The 20,764-nt window shown below is 42.8% G+C and overlaps 2 protein-coding genes and 1 long non-coding RNA gene across 3 annotated transcripts in view; 2 read left to right on the forward strand and 1 right to left on the reverse strand.

The window, feature by feature from the left end:
• LOC310869887 (aconitate hydratase, mitochondrial-like) overlaps positions 1-19,239 on the reverse strand; it is a 35,923-nt gene extending 16,684 nt beyond the window's left edge. Inside the window, exons 1-8 of the mRNA XM_083780859.1 lie at positions 19,183-19,239; positions 14,495-14,637; positions 11,965-12,223; positions 10,541-10,633; positions 8,683-8,841; positions 7,229-7,379; positions 2,066-2,170; positions 699-790 (exon numbers count right to left, since the gene is read on the reverse strand). Of these exons, the coding sequence (XP_083636985.1) occupies positions 699-790; positions 2,066-2,170; positions 7,229-7,379; positions 8,683-8,841; positions 10,541-10,633; positions 11,965-12,223; positions 14,495-14,637; positions 19,183-19,218 (1,038 nt within the window). The 5' untranslated portion in view covers positions 19,219-19,239. The remainder of the gene's footprint in view (positions 1-698; positions 791-2,065; positions 2,171-7,228; positions 7,380-8,682; positions 8,842-10,540; positions 10,634-11,964; positions 12,224-14,494; positions 14,638-19,182) is intronic.
• Positions 3,620-4,503, forward strand: LOC310869197. The gene is made up of 2 exons (XR_014570138.1): positions 3,620-3,736; positions 3,989-4,503. It is a non-coding gene; the product is annotated as an uncharacterized lncRNA (long non-coding RNA).
• Positions 5,295-6,448, forward strand: LOC310869576 (echinoidin-like; the record flags this gene model as incomplete). The annotated part of the gene is made up of 3 exons (XM_083780388.1): positions 5,295-5,520; positions 5,743-6,090; positions 6,438-6,448. 3 exons carry the CDS (start codon positions 5,295-5,297, stop codon positions 6,446-6,448), a joined length of 585 nt encoding a protein of 194 aa, XP_083636514.1.
• Positions 19,240-20,764: the final 1,525 nt, after the last annotated feature.

Here is a 20,764-nt window from a genome sequence, read left to right on the forward strand (position 1 = left end):
GCACATAGGAGTGTGAACTGGCCATATAAAGCATGCCAGAGCAATCCTAACCACACATTAACTAAATCTGTACATCCGACGTATGGGAATGTCTTAGGGATTCGAACCGAGCTGTACAAAGAACGTCTGAGGACGTCCTAGCGCATCCTCAATGATACGGGGCGAGATAAGAATATTAAGAATTTTTCCTATTTCTTTTTTGGCCCGTTCGCCTTTCGGCTGCCGTATGCTACGCTCTGGGCAATTATTAGCTTGCCGTTGACTTAGCTGTTAGCGCGGCGGAAAGAATGACTCGTCTCTCCTAATCCAGGGCGCTCTCCGTGGTGATGAACGGATCGATATGCTGGCGCTTCATTTCTGCTCCTAATCCGTTTCTCCCGCAAAATATGAACGCTTTTTGGATCATATATCGTATAAATTAAAATGATCGCAATGTAAGCTAGCAATGTAAAGTCAACTTTTTTTAGATCGTTTCCGGGTCATGGCTTTCAGAGTAAAAGCGCTGAGACAACCCCGGCCACCCCAGAGCTCCTATTTTGAAGCACTTCCGGCACTGATTGTGTTAAAATAGAGTTATAAAGTATAAAAACCCCTGTATAAGACTATATAGGAGTTTGGAAATAACACACAATGTCTCTCCTGGTCCCATTAGTAATTTCACTGAAAAGAAAGCAAGTTTCTGTAGGACATGGTCTCACCTCGTCCAGGTTTATCTCGACCACCTGGTCGTATTCACAGCCCTCATCAGGGTTCAAATCATCCTGGAACTGATCAGCCAGCTCTGCAATCTCTGAGAGGACAGGGACACAAACAGAATGGAATTAGATTTTGGCTTTAACCCATTCTGACCTGAGATCAGATTAAAAAAAATGTCTAAAAAAGCTATGTTTCTATGTCAGTCGTTCTTCGATTTTTCAAAAATAGCAGACCTACAAGTTCATAGCGCGCCACTCGGTGGCGCGCTATGAGCTTGTAGATCTGCTATTTTTCCAATAGCTAAAGCATGACATAATGCCAACACCAAAAAGAGGTTCCCTCCCAAAATGGGTTAAAGGACCACTTCACCACTTTTCAACCCATCTTCATTATAATAGGTCCTCACTAATAATCATGATAAAAATACCACCATTCTTTTCTACTCAGTCTGTGTCTCATAGGAGGGCTGTGGGCAGTTCGGAAAACCCGTCCACCAGTGATATCATCGTTAGGCAGATTCTTTTTAAACAAGATGTTTTTTTACAAAAATGTTTAGATTTTTATTATCGTGAGAACGATGGCTTCCTTTTTCGCATTGCAACTTTTCAGGACTAGAAAGCCTGCCGTTTCTATTAGCTTGGATTCCCCCATTGATGATGTCACTGGTGGACGGGTTTGTAAACTGCCCACAGCCCTCCTATGTGACACAGACAGAGTAGAAAAAAGGTGTGCCATTTTATCACGATTATTAGTGAGGACCCATTATAATGCAGATAGGTTGAAAAGTGGTGAAAGTGGTCCTTTAACCACCAGCCTGTTTTGAGCAAAATGTTCAAACCCCCCCAAACCCTAACCTGCGTTTTGGTACAAACTACAATGTTCTATTTGTTAACAATGCTTGTTGTTTTTAGGATTGATTTTAAAATAATTTTACTTGTTTATAAAGCTCTCAATGGTCTCGCACCTTCCTACCTACATGACTGCCTGCCTAAATATGTCCCAAACCGCCCCCTAAGGTCTTCCACTGCTGGCCTGCTCTCTTTGCCTAAAGAAATGGCAACAAAAAAATACGGCTTTCTGCTTCTACGGGCCATCGGCTTGGAACAAGCTCCCACTGTACCTTCGTCAGGCAGCCTCTGTGGACATTTTTAAAGCACAGCTCAAGACCCTCTTCTACACCCTTGCTTTTAATTGATCTTTTATTTTTTGTTATTCATGTCCTCACTGTATTGCATTACTGCTTGTTTTTTTTTATGTTTATGCCTTGCTTTTCTTTTCAATTTTTCTCCATTGTATTGAGCTGCATTTCATGTCATGAAAGGTGCTATACAAATACAATTGTATTATTATTATTATTATTATGACTGACCTCCACGGCCAGTCTTCTCCAGGTAGGTCCTCATGCGATGGTTGTAGGGGAACACAGAGGTGGTAGCTCCGATCTCTGCTCCCATGTTACAGATGGTGGCCATGCCTGGAAGACAAAAGAAAAACATGTTACAGATGGTGGCCATGCCTGGAAGACAAAAGAAAAACATGTTACAGATGGTGGCCATGCCTGGAAGACAAAAGAAAAACATGTTACAGATGGTGGCCATACCTGGAAGACAAAAGAAAAACATGTTACAGATGGTGGCCATGCCTGGAAGACAAAAGAAAAACATGTTACAGATGGTGGCCATGCCTGGAAGACAAAAGAAAAACATGTTACAGATGGTGGCCATACCTGGAAGACAAAAGAAAAACATGTTACAGATGGTGGCCATGCCTGGAAGACAAAAGAAAAACATGTTACAGATGGTGGCCATGCCTGGAAGACAAAAGAAAAACATGTTACAGATGGTGGCCATACCTGGAACACAAAAGAAAAACATGTTACAGATGGTGGCCATACCTGGAAGACAAAAGACATAATTTAATACACAGACATATCTCTGCTCCCATGTTACAGATAGTGGCCATACCTGGAAGACAAAAGACATAATTTAATACACAGACACAGACATATCTCTGCTCCCATGTTACAGATAGTGGCAATACCTGGAAGACAAAAGACATAATTTAATACACAGACATATCTCTGCTCCCATGTTACAGATAGTGGCCATACCTGGAAGACAAAAGAAGAAAAAAAAACATATCTCCGCTCCCATGTTACAGATAGTGGCCATACCTGGAACACAAAAGAAGAAAAAAAAAAAACATAATGTGTTGCTCAAAGTCAAATCAGTCAATACACACAATCACTACACAATAAATCTACCAACTGGTTTATAATAAGACAAGAGAGAAATACAAATAAAAGCATTTCCAACTTTTTTTTAGATGAAAGCCAGGGCTTCAGTCACTGGCTCACTTTAACCCATTTTAGGCGGGGACCCCTTTTGGTGTTAGCATTATGTTTGAATACAGTAAACTCCAGTTGAAGAATGTATTGCATCATATCAACCCCCTACCTCTCTCTCCTGTGTGTGTGTGTGTGTGTGTGTGTGTGTGTGTGTGTGTGTGTGTGTGTGTGTGTGTGTGTGTGTGTGTGTGTGTGTGTGTGTGTGTGTGTAAAGGTGGGTCAAACGAGGATTCTGCCCGTTGCTGTTGGTCAGAATCCTCATATCTCCATCATTATTTTTCATAATTTTCCCATAAATGAACACACAATCATACTACATCGGCCACACAAGTAGCAAAAGAAAAGCAGATATATAAGCTCAAACCGCGTCGCATTGCAGATCTGCTATTTTTGCTGAATTAGAAACGTAATGGTGAAAAGCAACAGTTTTGGACATATGAGGTTTTCTCCTGACATCATGGCACCGACTGTGTGTGAACTTATACAGCTGCTAATGTGTCACGACCAATCGAATGATGCCAGCGGTGAAAACACCCTCGTTTGGCGCACATAAAAAGTCAGACCCAGACAGTCAGCAACACACCACCCTTCAAGGAGACCCCGACTCGATCTCCACGGACACAGAGACCACCTCTCAGGCTGACATGCTGCTGAGTCCTCAACTCCTGTGCCTCCTGGGCCTCATCGCGCTAGGTAATATAATTGTTATTGTATGGTTTCATGTGCTTCCATAATATGGTTTTAAGGACCCCAGTTTGACCCTTGCTTTAAATATTTTTTATTCTCAACTGTTTTATTTCTGGAACCATAAATAGTTCTTCTATGTATGGCATCACTCTCATTTGGCACCTTTATTTCTCTCTCTCTCCCTGTGTGTGTGTGTGTGTGTGTGTGTGTGTGTCTGTGTGTGTGTGTCTGTGTGTGCGCGCGTGCGTGCGTGCGTAGGCCCTGTGCACGCCAGTCCCTCTGCTGAGCTGAAGTTGGAGCGTGGGAACTGTCCCATGTTCTGGTGGAGCTTCAACGGTCGCTGCTTCACTTACGCACCTACATTGGTGACCTGGAACGACGCAGAGAAGAACTGCCAGTCTCAAGATGCCCAGCTGGCGTCCATCCACAGCGAGGAGGAGAACACCTTTGTCCGTACGCTGATCCAGCACAATGATCCAACGCATCAACCCGCCTGGATTGGACTGCATGACTTCTTCTTCGAGGGTGGATGGATGTGGACTGATGGCTCCGATGTGAACTACATCAAGTGGCGTAGTGGTGATCCAGATGGTGGTACGGGTGAACAATGTGTGATTACATACGGTGCACATCTATGGTTGGACCAGCCATGTGCTTACAAATATCCTTCTGTGTGTGTACTTCGTACAGAAACATCTTGTTGAGTGGAATGTGTGATTCAACTCTCACTGACGTGTACCGAGTCTCCACAATAAAAGAGCATGAAATAAATATAATCCATGTGTTTACTGGTGCCGTCATTTCAGAGTGTCTCCGTTATTGGTATCACAATGATTCAAGGTATCAATTCAATTAAAAGCAACATGAAATGTATTTGTACATTATATTATACTATGTATCAGACACCGTGGGCTGGGTGGGTGGGGTGGGGGTGGGGGGGACAGACAACAGACCGTAGGGTGGGTGGGAGGGGGGGTCAGACAACAGACCGTAGGGTGGGTGGGAGGGGGGGGTCAGACAACAGACCGTGGGCTGGGTGGGTGGGGCGGGGTTGGGTTCGGGCATCTTTCATGGTACTTTCAAAGTTATATATACTGAGATATCAGTATATATAAGTATTAGTATTAAATGAGATATCAGTATATAAGTATTAGTATTAAATGAGATATCAGTATATAAGTATTAGTATTAAATGAGATATCAGTATATATAAGTATTAGTATTAAATGAGATATCAGTATATAAGTATTAGTATTAAATGAGATATCGGTATATAAGTATTAGTATGTATGTTGGTCAGAATCCTCATATCTCCATAATTATATTTCATAATTTTCCCATAAATGAACACACAAATCATACTACATCGGCCACACGAGTAGCAAAAGAAAAGCAGATATATAAGCTCAAACCGCGTCGCATTGCAGATCTGCTATTTTTGCTGAATTAGAAACTTAATGGTGAAAAGCAACAGTTTTGAACATACTGTATGAGGTTTTCTCCTGACATCATGGCACTGACTGTGTGTGAACTACACAGCTGCTAATGTGTCACGACCAATGAAATGGTGCCAGCGGTGAAAACACCCTCGTTTGGAGCACATAAAAAGTCAGACCCAGACAGTCAGCAACACACCACCCTTCAAGGAGACCCTGACCCGATCTCCACGCGCACACACACCCTTCTAGAAGCCCCCGACCCCCCAATATCCACGGACACAGAGACCACCTCTCAGGCTGACATGCTGCTGAGTCCTCAACTCCTGTGCCTCCTGGGCCTCATCGCGCTAGGTAATAGAATTGTAATATAATTGTTATTGTATTGTTTTTCATGTGCTTCCATAATATGGTTTTAAGGACCCCAGTTTGACCCTTGCTTTAAATACCTTTATTCTCTTAACTGTTTTATTTCTGGAACCATAAATAGTTCTTCTATGGCATCACTCTCATTTGGCACCTTTATTTCTCTCTCTCCCTGTGTGTGTGTGCGTGTGCGTGTGCATGCGTGCGTAGGCCCTGTGCACGCCAGTCCCTCTGCTGAGCTGAAGCTGGAGCGTGGGAGCTGTCCCATGTTCTGGTTCAGCTTCAACGGTCGCTGCTTCACTTACGTACCCACAGAGCTGACCTGGAACGACGCAGAGAAGAACTGCCAGTCTCAAGATGCCCAGCTGGCGTCCATCCACAGCGAGGAGGAGAACACCTTTGTCCGTACGCTGATCCAGCACTATGACCCACCACATAAACCCACCTGGATTGGACTGCATGACCTCTCCCTCGAGGGTGGATGGATGTGGACTGATGGCTCCGATGTGAACTACACCAAGTGGCTTACGCTTAGTAATCAGCCAGATGGTGGTGAGGGTACACAATGTGCGATTACATACGGTGCATATCTATGGTGGGACGACGCGTGTTCTCTTACATGGTCTTCTGTGTGTGTACTTCGTACATAAACATCTCCACAATAAAAGAGCATGACATAAATATAATCCATGTGTTTACTGGCGCCGTCATTTCAGAGTGTCTCCGTTATTGGTATCACAATGATTCAAGGTATTAATTCAATTAAAAACAGACCGTGGGCTGGGTGGGCGGGGTGGGGTTGGGTTCGGGCATCTTTCATGGTACTTTCCAAAGTTGAAAAGAGGAGGAAAGCCTTTATTGAATAAAAAAAAGGCTTGTTTCGACCATTAACTGATCTTCATCAGGGCGAGAATGACCCAAAATGTGCATTTAATCATTGATGCATCACATATTTAAAGAACACAATAGAATGGGTGTTGCATGAGAGTGCAGTAAATCTTTGAATAAAAATAAAGTGGGGTTAGAGTGTTTCAACTGGTCAGCCAAATGAGATATCGGTATATATAAGTATTAAATGAGATCTCGGTATATAAGTATTAGTATTAAATGAGATCTCGGTATATAAGTATTACCGGTAGTATATGCTTTAGCTATTGAAAAATAGCAGATCTACAAGCTCATAGCGCGCCACCGAGTGGCGCGCTACAAGCTTGTAGGTCTGCTATTTTTGAGTGGTGCAACCCCTCCTACAACCAGCAATGTCCTTGTACACCTATGTACCCATGTTGTCATGTATGTATGTATCCTTGTGGTCATGTATGTATGTACCATGTGGTCATGTATGTATGTACCATGTGGTCATGAGCCCCAGTATATGACTATAGGGTACCAGTAGGGGGCGCCAGAAACAGAGAGAGAGATAGTTCTGCAATGTTGCCTGCTAATGAGAGAGAGAGAGAGAGAGAGAGAGAGAGGTGGGGGGGGGGAGCTGCACCACTCAGTTCACACAGGTGTGATTTTTGTATTTTTATCAAAGAACGACTGACATAGAAACATAGCTTTTTCAGAAAACTGTCAGGATGTAGAAGACATTTTTATAATCTGATCTCAGGTCAGAATGGGTTAAAAAGGAAATCCATTCTCTTCCATTTACAAAGCATGCCTTTCTAAACCCACTGGGTTTCCTTTGTCTCACCGGTGCAGGAGATGGAGTCGACTCCAGGCCCGTAGTACTCTACGATGGCGCCGGTTCCTCCCTTCACGGTCAGGATTCCGGCCACCTTCAGGATGACATCCTTGGGAGACGTCCAGCCAGACAGGCTGCCCGTCAGCTTCACCCCGATCACCTGGAGAGAGAGAGAGAGAGAGCCAACACCGTTAGAGAAATGGAAAAGACGTTTCAAAATGTTAAAGGACCACTTCACCACTTTTCAACCTATCTTCATATAATGGGTCCTCACTAAATCATGAAAAAAATGGCACGATTTCTTTCTACTCAGTCTGTGTATCATAGGAGGGCTGTGGACAGTTCAGAAACCGTCTTCCAGTGACATCATCATTAGGCAGATTTTGTTTTAAACAAGATTTTTTGTACAAAAATATTTAGATTTTCATTATCGTGAGAACGATGGCTTCCATTTTCGCATTGCAATTGTTCAGGATTAGAAAGCCTGCTGTTTTTATTAGCTTGTATTCCCCATTGATGATGGAAGACGGTTTCTGAACTGCCCACAGCCCTCCTATGAGACACAGACCGAGTGGAAAAAAATGTAATTGAAAATTTCATGATTATTAGTGAGGACCTATTATATGAAGATAGGTTGAAAAGTGGTGAAGTGGACCTTTAATAATGGGGGGGGGGGGAAATAAAACAAAGGAGCGGCAGTGGCTCTGGCCTCTGGGGAAAGCGGAAGGTTCCCAGTTCGATGCCCGGCTCCCCCAGAGTGAGTGTCGAAGTGTCCTTGAGAAAGACGCCGAACCCATCCCTGATTGCTTCTGATGAGCAGGTTGGTGCCTTGCACGGTTTCCTTCATGAATGTGTGTGTGTGAAATGGGTGAATGCAATACACAATCATTGTAAAAGCGCCTTGGATAAAGAATTATAAAGGTTTTGATAAATTGATTGAAAAGTTGATTAGGCAGAAATGTAAAAAACAGCAACAGAGTACAGTCAAACACTTGTTCTTGTTTCCATTTAGGCCCTCTTGTTTCCATTTAGGCCCTATGAAATCAATTCATAGACATGACATGAAGAATAACAACACAAATTCAATATCATCACAGGAAAAATAAAACTGTATGTGTATGTACAGTGAGGGTAAAAGTGATCTGCATTTTTTGAGAGAGGTGGTCAGGGCCTCCCACGCTTGGCTGGCGGTGCTGTAGAAGGAGAATTCTACCACAGGTCGTTTCGAGGAAGCAATCTGATTGGTTGAAACAGCCTTCTATAGCCGTGGGTTAAACCAGCACCGTTCACCACCTAATCAAAACAAAGAATTCAGCTGCTCTGTTCTCCCAGAGCGCTAGCAAACTCGGTGGCTAGGCTATTGCTAAGCTATTGCTTAAATATGAAAGCCTAAAATAAAGAAACTCAATGGAATTTAATAAATAGTAAGTCCATAAAAAAAAGAGCAAAATGAGAGAACTCACATTAGGACATTTGAGCTCCCACGGGATTCCCGCCATGACGTCCACAGCGTCGGCTCCGCCCACTCCGATACAGATGGACCCCAGCCCGCCGCCGTTGGGCGTGTGGGAGTCTGTGCCAATCAGCATCACTCCTGGATAGGCATAGTTCTCCAGGATTATCTGGACAATGAAGAAACAGGCTTTGTCTTAGTTAAAACCCATTTTAGGCGGGAACACCTTTTGGTGTTAGCATTACGTTATGCTTTAGCTATTGAAAAATAGCAGACCTACAAGCTCGTAGCGCGCCACCGAGTGGCGCGCTACGAGCTTGTAGGTCTGCTATTTTTGAAAAATCAAAGAATGATTGACTTTTTCAGAAAACTGTCAGGATTCAGAAGACATTTTTAGAATCTGATCTCGGGTCACCTTACAATCCTGTAAGGTGTGTTACTGTAACTGTAGATTACTATTAGAAATGGATTTGATTACATCTGTGATCCCCCTTAATAGTCTAAAAGCATTTTGCGTTTTGGTCTGATTTATGGTGAGTTGAGTGGGGAAAGGGAAGGTTATGTTATAACGAATTGCATTTTATAATGAATTGCATTTTTATAGCGCTTTTCCAAGTGCTCAAAGCACTTTACAACGGTTCATACATTGGGAGGTGAAGGTTCATTCATTCATACATTGGGAGGTGAAGGTTCATTCATTCATACATTGGGAGGTGAAGGTTCATTCATTCATACATTGGGAGGTGAAGCGGTGAACAGTCGACGCCAGCGTCCTCACTTCCCACATTCACACACCGACGGTGGCGAGCTCACACCGACCGACTCATTGGAGGCAGGGTGGGGTTCAGTGTCTTGCCCAAAGAGAAAGATTGTGGACAGGAGGAGCCGGGATTCGAACCGCCGACCCAGGGATCATTGGACGACCTGCTCTACCTCCTGAGCCACAGCCGGCCGTTATGTGACACTCAGGAAAGCATCCTGCTATGGAGAACAAGAACTCCTCTGGCTTTTTAGCCCTTCTTTAGGAACATGGAGATCTTCAATTGTACATGGGAAACCAAAGATCTACCATTCATCCAAAAGGGCAATAATTATATGCACACACGACATTTTGGAAAGAACTTGGGCCCCTTCCCTACTTCCTTCCTTCCTTCACAGCTGTTACCAATGATACTAATGAAGGCCCTGTTCCATTCTGGTCAAACAAAGTCAGGGTGCTGCTATAGAGCGTCGCAGTCCCGCCCCCTTTCATGACGACGTCAGGCCCAGGAAATAGTTCCCAATGCATTTTTCCCATAGACATTTCAAAACATATTTATTTAAAGACCTTTTAAGCGTCGTATGAAGCCAACTCGAGTCGTGACAAATCATGACAACAAACACAATATTTTGGACCAAACAAATAATTACAAAGAAGAAAAACAACAAAAAAAAGTGTTGTAACCTGCCGTTTTCTTTCTACTTTTTAATTCTTTGTTTGGCCCAAAATATTGTGTTTATTGTCATGATTTGTCACGACAAGAGTTGGCTTTGTCCGCGGCGTAAACGTCTTTAAATAAATACTTTCTGAAAAGTCTATGAGGAAGATTAAACGGGGATTTATTTTCCGGGTCTCTCGAGGGGGCGGGACTGCAACGCTCTATTCTGGTCAAACAGAGTCAGGGTGCTGCTATTGTGTGTGTTGGTGGCTCACTGGAAACACTCCCGCGGGTCGTGTTCTTGAGTGGGTTCCAAATGGCCCGGCCCCGTATGGGTGTGTAACTCTGAGAGTTTACAAATGGAACCAAATGGACCCGTAACTAGGAGTCCATTTGTTTTGCAAACAGCCCCAGTCCCTTGTAGTCACATTTTAATTCACAGCGTTGTACCTGATGGATGATACCAGAGCCTGGCTTCCAGAAACCAACACCGTATTTGGCTCCAGCAGTTGCGAGGAAGTTGTAGACCTCCTCGTTCACTTCCTGGGTGAGAAGAAACAGGGAGCAGTTTATAGGGCTTCATTTGAGGACACGGTGTTTTCGTGTAAAAGTCATCCTTTTCGTATTAAGAATAAATGAGAATAAACGTGGGACTTATTAATAAAATGGACTGAATCTTCCATGTTTTGGATCAAATCATAGCAGTGAAAATCAAGAAGCATAATCACATCATATCAGTCCAATCAGGGCCCAATCAAAACTATATGAAGTACAAGAATAATACAAGCAAACCATGGCATTTAACCCCTTTGGTGTTTTAAGCATCATGTCAATCATACTTTAGCTATTGGAAAAGAGCAGATCTACAAGCTTGTAGATCTGCTATTATATTGTATTCTTTCACAGCGAAAGTTTTTAACTCAAATCTTTGCTTCTGGGAGGGTCCCTGGAACAACATATTTTCAGATGGGGGTCGTTGTCCAATTACATAATAGGGTCCACTGACATAGAAACATAGGTTTTTCAGAAAACTGATTTAGAAGACTTTTTTTTTTAGAATCGTCCTCAGGTCTAAATGGGATAATATTGACTTGTGATTATTATGTGGTGCTTTAGCTATTGAAAAATAGCAGATCCACAAGCTCATAGCGCGCCACCGAGTGGCGCGCTACGAGCTTGTAGGTCTGCTATGTTTTGGAAAATCGAAGAACGACTGACATAGAAACATAGCTTCTTCAGAAAACTGTCAGGATGTATAGAAGACATTTATAGAATCTGATCTCAGGTCAGAATGGGTTAACAAATCACAAGCCTCCCCCTGGCCAGCCGGGGCGCCTGATGGAGGGGAAAGGAACTGGTTGGAATAACGTGTTTCTTCCACGCGCTACGTCCAACCAGGGAAACTTCCCCCCTGTCAGGTGTAAAAGAAGCAACTTGGACACTCAGGCATGAAGGAAGCATGAGTTCAAGTCCGTTGCTCTCCCCATGTCCCCCATATATGGGGACTAGGTTGGCGGAGGGTGTGTAGAGCCCAGGATCACATTAGATGATTGACACAGGGGTGAAAAATGGGTTACAAAATCGTGGGATAAAAAATATATTTAACCCATTCTGAACGGGAACCCATTTTGGTGTTAGCATTATGTTATGCTTTAGCTATTGAAAAATAGCAGATCTACAAGCTCATAGCGCGCCACCGAGCGTCGCGCTATGAGCTTGTAGGTCTGCTATTTTTGAAAAATCGAAGAACGACTTGACATTTTTTTAAATCTGATCTCAGGTCAGAATGGGTTAATCAGACCAGTGTGTGTCAAGTGGAAACCTCGTATGAATCTGATCTCAGGTCAGAATGGGAAGCGGATGGGGTACAGTACCTTGGCCCGCTGCAGGTCCTGGGCGCCTCCCGTCTGGGCCTCGATCAGGTGGTCACAGTGGATGGTGGAGGGCACGGCCACCGTGGGCAGGCCGCTGCTGATGAACTGCAGCATGGCCATCTGCGCCGTGGCGTCCTGCATGGCCACGCGGTCCGGGCGCAGGCGCAGGTACGTGCGGCCGCGCTCGATCTCCTGCCCCGCCGGGTCGTCCAGGTGGCCGTACACGATCTTCTCCGACAGCGTGAGGGGTCTGTTGAGCCTGGTGGTGGTGGAGGAGGAGGAGGAGGGGAGGTTTATGACAAGGTTGTAGATGTGTTCGCGTCAGTGTTGTTTTCGTCGACTAAAACTAAGACGAAAGATGTTCGTCGACTACCTATTTTCACCGACGAAAACTAAATGGAGACTAAATGAAAACTAAGCTATGATGACTAAAACTAAGACTAAATATACTGACAATTTCGTCGACAAATAAAAACTAGACTAAAATGTTAGGAAGGGACTGGTGGACAAGAGATCCAGTATAAGTCATGTTACACTTGGTTGCGACGCGTTGGGAGCTTGTAGATCAGCTATTTTCAGCAAGTGTAAAAACACTCATTACGACGGCGTCAAGATTCAAGACCCGCCAAAATACATTTTAGTCGACCAGATCAACTGTAGATTTAGTCGACTAAAATCTTATGACATTTAGTCGACTAGAACTAGACTAACACTAAGACATTCCAGGTGACTAAAATGTGACTAAAACTAAATGAAGTTTCAGTCCAAAGACTATGACTAAACTAAAATAGAAATTTCCTGCCAAAAACAACACTGCAAGGTAGTAGATGTGTTTGCGTTGGTGGTCAGGACTGGCTTTCCAGTGCGTGGGGGCTGATAAAAACTGCAACAAAAAAAAGCTAATGCTAATTTATATTTAATAGAATATGAAAAGTCATGTGATTCTTGATCACATGACTACAGAGATAATGTGTATTAGTAGTAGTAGCAAAGTGGTTTTTTTCCCTAAGACTTTTTACATGGGGAGGAGAAAAGCTCTACATACATTGACATCGTATACATTATTATTATTATCATCATTATTATTATGGCTGTTAACCCATTCTGACCCGAGATCAGATTCATACGAAGTTTCCGCCGGACACACACTGGTCTGATGAACCCATTCTGACCTGAGATCAGATTCTAAAAATGTCAGTCGCTCTTTGATTTTTCAAAAATAGCAGACCTACAAGCTCGTATCGCGCCACTCGGTGGCGCGATATGAGCTTGTAGATCTGCTATTTTTAAATAGCTAAAGCATAACATGATGCTGACACCAAAATGGGTGCCCGGTCAGAATGGGTTAATGCCACCTGACAGCGTGTTGCGAGTTCCACTCCCGACCCCAATGTGTCCCGTCTCTCTCACCATTTCCTGTCTCTCTCTCGGATACCGAAGAACTCGCCAATTCTTCATCAGTGTCTTCATCGTTATGCTAACATGCTGTCTTCATCAGTGTAGTTTATGTCAAACCCACAGATGTTATGGTTCATTTACAAAGTGATCAAATTATTTTGTGAAATTAAATGGTCAGCTAGATGATGATAAAAAGGTGAGTATGTGAATACCAATGATAAGTAGGTCTACCATTTCAGGAATTGTTTACTAATGAATTACATCGTTTCATTACTTTGGTGTTTAAACTTTTAGCATTCCTACTTTCTCTAGTGTCAACTCTAAACAACTTCATCTCTCTCTCTCTCTCTCTCTCTCTCTCTGAAGGTGAAGTAAAACTAAAATGCACTAACTCGCGGCGAGTTGGTAAACTGGCGAGTTCTCCGGATACCTATCATATTTAAAATTATTATTATTAACTACATTTATCCAAAATACTACTTGCTCCTGTTCCTGGAATATAGCCAGTGATTACATAAGGGAGAGGGGCATGTCTGGTGGTCATCTATAATTAGTCTAGTGAAGCCCTGTTGGCGCTGAGATATCAACAGTGTCAATGGATTTACTATGAGAGAGTAACAGACACCAGTTACAAGAATAGACGTAAACATAAAAGTAAAGACTAGAAGTGTGTGTGTGTGTGTGTGTGTGTGTGCGAGCGCGCGCCAGTGTTGTTTTTGTTGACTAAAACTAAGACGAACATTTTTTGTCAACTACCTTTTTTCACTGACGAAAACTAAATGGAAACTGAGCTATTTCGACTAAAACTAAGCTAAATGTATTGACAATTTCGTCAACAGAAACTAGACTAAAATGTTAGGAAGGGACTAGTGGACAAGAGATCCAGTATAAGTCATTGTACACTTGGTTGCATGCTGAAAATAGGCTATTTTCTGCAAGTGTAAAATCAGTCATCAAGGCCCGCCCAGATACATTTTAGTCGACTAAATCACCTGTAGATTTAGTCGACAAAAATCTTATATTTAGTGGACTAAAGCAGACTTAACACCGGGTGACTAAAATGTGACTAAAACGAAAATAGAAATTTGCTGCCAAAAACAGCACTGGTGCGTGTGTGCGTGCGTGTCCTGACCTCTTGCGCACTATGTTGATGTTCTGGTGCAGCGTCTCATAGTTGATGTATGAGGCGGGCTCAAAGCGACTCATGGCCACCTTGGCCTTGGCGCTGAACGCTGCCGAGACATGAAGGCGTCTGACCCCGGTGCCGAGGACGAGCTGCAACAAGAAAGAGGTTTGAAAAGACAATTAAATGGATAAATGGTGCATTTATATAGCGCCTTTATCCAAGGGGCTTTACATAGATCGTGCATTACATTCACCCATTCACACACAGATGGCAGCGGAAACCATGCAAGGCTCCAACCAGCACATCAGGAGCAATTAGGGGTTCAGTGTCTTGCTCAAGGACACTTCGACACTAACTCTGGGGGCAGCCCGGGTTCGAACTGGCAACCTTGCGGTTACCATCCAGGCACTCTACCCCTGAGCCACCGCCGCCCGTCAATTCAAAGACAAACAAAGACTTCATGTCTTGAGTTTGGGGGATACGACACAATAAGCCTTCAAGTTGGTATGATGAAAATAAATCAACTTTAATTTACAATTATCGACAATAACTTGACAATAACTTTGCATGCAAACACTGACGACAAGTGACATGCTGTGCAAAAAAGGGCCAGCAACGCCTTTACTGGCTTTACTGGCTAGGTTTAATGTTGACAAAGGCCTGATGAAACTGTTCTATAGTGCCTTGCCTACATACATTCCGTCATTTCTTTCTCCTGTATCTGTTGGTACGGTAACCTCGTTATCGAGGATAAAAAAATCCCTTGGGAGAATAGTCTAAACTGCTTCTAAAAACCTTGATTTCTTTTATGATAGACACAGCTGTTCAAAAAAGCCCTGTCCATCCGCTCCAATAGTGCCCACCCAACACCCACTCAGTTCGGAGTATATGCTGCTGCCATCCGACCTTCACTTGTGTGTCCCTAGGACCACAAAACACAGGTACAAATACTTCTTTGTCCCTGCCTCCATCAGAGCACTCAATGCTGCCGGAAGAAGGTAACAAACTGTGATGATGATGATGATGATGAATGATGAAGAATGATGAAGTAGGAACTGAACAATAGCACCTATCAGACCCGCTCTAGTGATTTCTTAAGGCTCAAGGTTCCTCAGGCCCGGACAGAGTTGGGCAGGACAGCTTTTTCCGTCAATGGCCCAACTTTGTGGAATGAACTCCAAAACTCCAAAATGTCAACTTTGCACAAAAGACCTCATTATCTATTGAGCAGATTGCAGGATGAACCCAGGCGGCAAAACGCTGCAGTTCTCATTAATGGCCTGCTGCCCTAGAGGGTGTCTGCAGGTTGCAGAAGACTTTTCATGCCATTAACCCATTCTGACCTGAGATCAGATTCTAAAAATGTCTATTACATCCTGACAGTTTCATTAACCCATTCTGACCTGAGATCAGATTCTAAAAGTGTCTTCGATTTTTCAAAAATAGCAGACCTACAAGCTCGTATCGCGCCACTCGGTGGCGCGATATGAGCTTGTAGATCTGCTATTTTTCAATAGCTAAAGCATAACATGATGCTGACACCAAAATGGGTGCCCGGTCAGAATGGGTTAAACACAATGGACATTTGAGCGGACTGGATTATACCTTATTAAACACCATCTTAAAAACGTTATGCTTTCAGTAACTAGTTTAAAGTTTTCTTTCCATTATCATGATATGCGTACATTGATGATAAGGTAGGGTATGCCTCTAGCGCTTTGGCTTCTACTGGTTCTACTGAGTGAAGACTATTAATTTTAGAATGCCAACTACAGTGCCAGATATATGCATTATTGTGTATTTATCTTCCTTCCATTACGTCTCTTTGCTCACCAATGTTCTCAGTCTAATTCATGCAGCTGTCAATCTTAACAGCTTACTTGACTCCTCCACGCTGTCAGCAAAGGTATACTTATTTGTGTGTCGCCCTTATGTTTAGCGCGGATCCGTATATGGACATTCAGTGTGACCCGGAGGGGCTGCTGGAACAGGCAAGGAGGCCTGTTCCTCACTCTCTGTCTGTATGTTGTTTCTCTGCTGAATCGTCTTAATAAATTCTCAATACTTCACCCTGAAGAACTTTGTCATTCCTTCATCATGCAAGATTATTTAATCGACAACAAGACCCACCCTCACTGCACTTCCAGCTAAAAGCATTGACTGAATGGGTGAATGTAATGCACAAATCTATGTAAAGCGCTTTGTATAAAAGCGCTATATAAATTCACCATTTAAACCATTGTTTCTGGTTCCATTCGGGACCGGAAAATTCCAAGATGATGAATTTGAATTTGCAGAAATAGTGGCTTCAAAACATGTCTGTAGAACTAGAAACCAATGGGTGACAACATGACTCCCCTCATCGTTCATTGTTTACAGTCGATGATGTTTGTGATCGTCCTTTAGCTAGCAAACATTAAATTAACATTACACTGATACTTTTTGACAAAACTGTAATGTCTCTCATACTAGAGTAAAGCGTAAAACCTTGCTCTAGTCTCCAGGCATATGTTGTGGTGATGTTACCCCCAATCCAACCCTTGATGCTGAGTGTCAAGCAGGGAGGCACTGGGTCCCATTTTTACAGTCTTTGGTATGACCCGGCCGGGGATTGAACCCCGACCTCCCAGTCTCAGAGCGGACACTCTAACCACAAGGCCACTGAGCTGGTAGAGTTTCTATATATGGCATTAAACTTCTGCAAAGAGAAGTAAATAAGGGCCATAACAAGTTGCAGTCAAACAGCAATCCAAATCATTGTGCCATGGCCACAGGTGATTATCATAAACGTTAAGATGGCTAGGCTTTACGTCTACTGCAAATAACACTTATAGGTTCAAGCCACACCAGTCGCACTATGGCGAGAAATTAGAGGGATAGCCTACTTTACAGGCTACAAAAGCATAATGGAATGTCACTTTACTTATGTATGAAGTATACTGTTATAGTTAAGGCCAATTCATAGTCCAGTTTTGGGTGAAGAGGTGACCACCGAAAACTGCAACATACTTTTTACAGAGGTCACCTCTTCACCCAAAACTAGACTATGAATACAGAATAGGACTTTAGTCAACCAATCAGCAGCATGGTTTGTGTGATTGTGTCTCACATTCCTTCTGAAAAAATAAAGATAGAAGAGGTTGACTAAGTAGGAGGCTAACTCTGTAAAACATGAGAACAATGTTGCATTAAAGGCTAAAATCAATAATATGCCATTTTAATATGTTTCATCATCTATTACTGCATGCATGCATAGAATACAAACACACATGAAAACAAAAATAACGATGCCAGATCAAAATCACCAAATCCCCTGCCAAATTTGATCCATAAAAGGTGGATGTTGGCCTCATCAAAGCATATGACCACAAAATCTATTGGGAGAAGATTCGAGATCGTTATAACAAGATTCGCACGTCACTATAGTCCAAAATATCCCATGGATTGGGATTGGCAATGATCAATCTGAAAAAATGGTTGCTTGAAAACCAAAGCTGAAACCATTCATGATTATTTTAGGTGTATTTCTTTTGTATGCTGTGTTAAAGTGATTATTAGAATAAACCTACCCTAATAATAGTTTTATCTAATAGTTTAATCTTTTCTTATTTCTTATTCCTACTAGTCTTATTACGTTTGAAATGTACTAGGTATTTGTATGCTATATGTCCTGAATGTCAGTCCTGTTTGTATTGTTTGATGTCTGGGGACTGCAGATGGAAATTAGCAAGTCTTGCTAAATCTGGTATATTTATTATTTACACTGCATTTGTAATGTAATGTTCATCAATATACACTGTCCCGAGCAAATAAACGAATAAAGAATGGTTCTCATTATTGGTTCACATGACGCTCATGATTATCATGACAGTCATGTTTCAGGGCTAGCTCTGGTCCATAGCTCTAATGCCGTTGCAGACCAGAGCTAGTGCGCAATGTGTAGAAATTCAGTAACCTTGTAATCTACTGGACAATTCCGACAACTTCCAATCATTCTCTAGGTCAGGGCGTGGCAACTGTCGGCCCGGGGGCCACATGCGGCCTCCACCTTCACTTAATGCGGCCCCCACATGTTAATATCAGAATACTGATACAGTATTGATTTCAGCTGTTTCAATTCCAAACATACAAACATGACCTGGTCTTTTTTGTGTCCAATGTAATTGGATTTAGTTTGTCAAGTTAACATAACTAACAATGCATTTGAAATTAAATAAAAATGGTTATTTTTCAGGATTCCAATTAAATGTCAAAAAAATTATTCAGGATTTAAATTCAAATATAGCAAAAATAGCTGATCTACAAGCTCAAAACGCGTGGCAGTGAGACGCGTTTTGAGCTTGTAGATCGGCTATTTTTGGCCCTTTGGAGTGAGTGTGGAAATATAGTGGCCCTCTCCATCTCAAAGTTGCCCACCCCTGCTCAAGGTCAACTTGGGTGGTCTAAATCGACATTGTTATTGTTGGTTCTTGGCTGGCCGCTGCCTGCGTACTGCATCCAAGAGTCAACCGGGGACACTGTGACCTAGCGGAAAGCGACGCAGCTGGGTTAGCTCTTCTCAGTGTTTACGCACCGTCGTGACTCCGTTGACGATGGGAGTATCAGGACGTCGAACACAGTTTCGACCTCAACGCGTGCGTTCAACATAAATATGCCTTTAAACGATGTAACCGTATGAAATATTAATTTCTTACCCGCAGCCTAGTGACAGTCAGACAGTAAGACGCCATTTTGCTCACTGACAAAGATGTGTGTGTGTGTGTGTGTGTGTGTGTCGCCGAAATGTGACGTCGGGGATTTAATTGTAAAGAGAGCCACATAGGAGACCGTTATGTTTATTTATGGCTTTTTGCTCTCTTTTGATTGATTGAAATATTTATTAACAGTTTGCAGAATTACAGTACATTTTAAGCACAAACTCAATACAAAGACTGTTAACTGTGAGTGGACGACCCAATTAAGCATTACACTTGTTTACAACAGGGTCCACATTGTTCAATTCATCAAAATGCTCTCTTGTGACCTAGAAATGTCATAGTTTAAGACATGACACGCGGCTATAAAGTGTTGGAATTGACAAATGAAGCATACACTATAAATCAATAAACAAAAAATAAAATAAAAATAAACACTTTTGCGACTTTAATGAACTTATACTGCTGTGATACCTAAAAGTAAAAACGTACAAAATTATAGTGCACTGTCTAATAATAATAATAGTAATAATAATAGTAATAATAATAATAATAATAATAATAATAATAATAATAATAATAATAATAATAATAATAAACTATGTAATCGTGCATTTCCTGTGTGTCGGTTGGCCACACCCCAGGTGAGAGAGCATGTGACATCACGTGACATAATCCAAGGACTGTCTAAAGAGGACGGGACGCGAAGACCGTAAGGGTGCCGTCATGTTGCTCACATGGTGCTCCATGGAAGGAAAGAAACATGCGCAGTTGAGACCAAGGAAGCTGAACGAGGAAGTGTTGTCTGCATAAAGCCCATTGCGCATGTTTCTTTCCTTCCATGGAGCACCATGTGAGCAACATGACGGCGCCCTTACGGTCTTCGCGTCCCGTCCTCTTTAGACAGTCCTTGACATAATCAGGGATGGAGACCATATATTAAGCCCATATATGGAGATCCCTGATGTCATCAATATTGGCCAGCAACTCTACATCTGTTCTGAACCCGTCCTTCCTCTTCGATGTCTCCCTTTTGACTGATACCTGTCCATTTAAACTCTAGACGGGCCTGTTGACTGATACCTGTCCATTTAAACTCTAGACGGGGCCTGCCCCAAAGTTATTAGTGCAGCCGCGCCCCGGCAGCCGGCGAAAACTAGAGCTCTTAACAGGCCTGAAAATTAAGATCTTACCGCCCATGTCAAAGCGCCAGCGCTCGCCCAGCAGTCTGCTGTCACCCAGGTGGATATGTTGATCTGACCACCCATTCTAAAGCGCCAGCAATCGCCCAGCAGTCTGCTGTCACCCAGGTGGATATGTTGATCTGACCACCCATTCTAAAGCGCCAGCAATCGCCCAGCAGTCTGCTGTCACCCAGGCAGATGCGTGCTGCGTGCACACGACTTCTTGCCCTCAGGCGTCTTACTGGTAATAATAAGGGTATACTATAGGCTACTACTATAGCCTACTACTATAGAAGTAGAAGTTTCATTAGTGTGTCTATTATTGCTGCCTTAGTGCAGTATATGTTTTTCTACAGCTAAGGGCTGTTGCACAATTAAAGTCCTCTCTGGACATTTTT

This window comes from Protomyctophum parallelum, assembly GCF_964188405.1.
Source record: "Protomyctophum parallelum genome assembly, chromosome: 13".
Taxonomy (NCBI): Eukaryota; Metazoa; Chordata; class Actinopteri; order Myctophiformes; family Myctophidae; genus Protomyctophum; species Protomyctophum parallelum.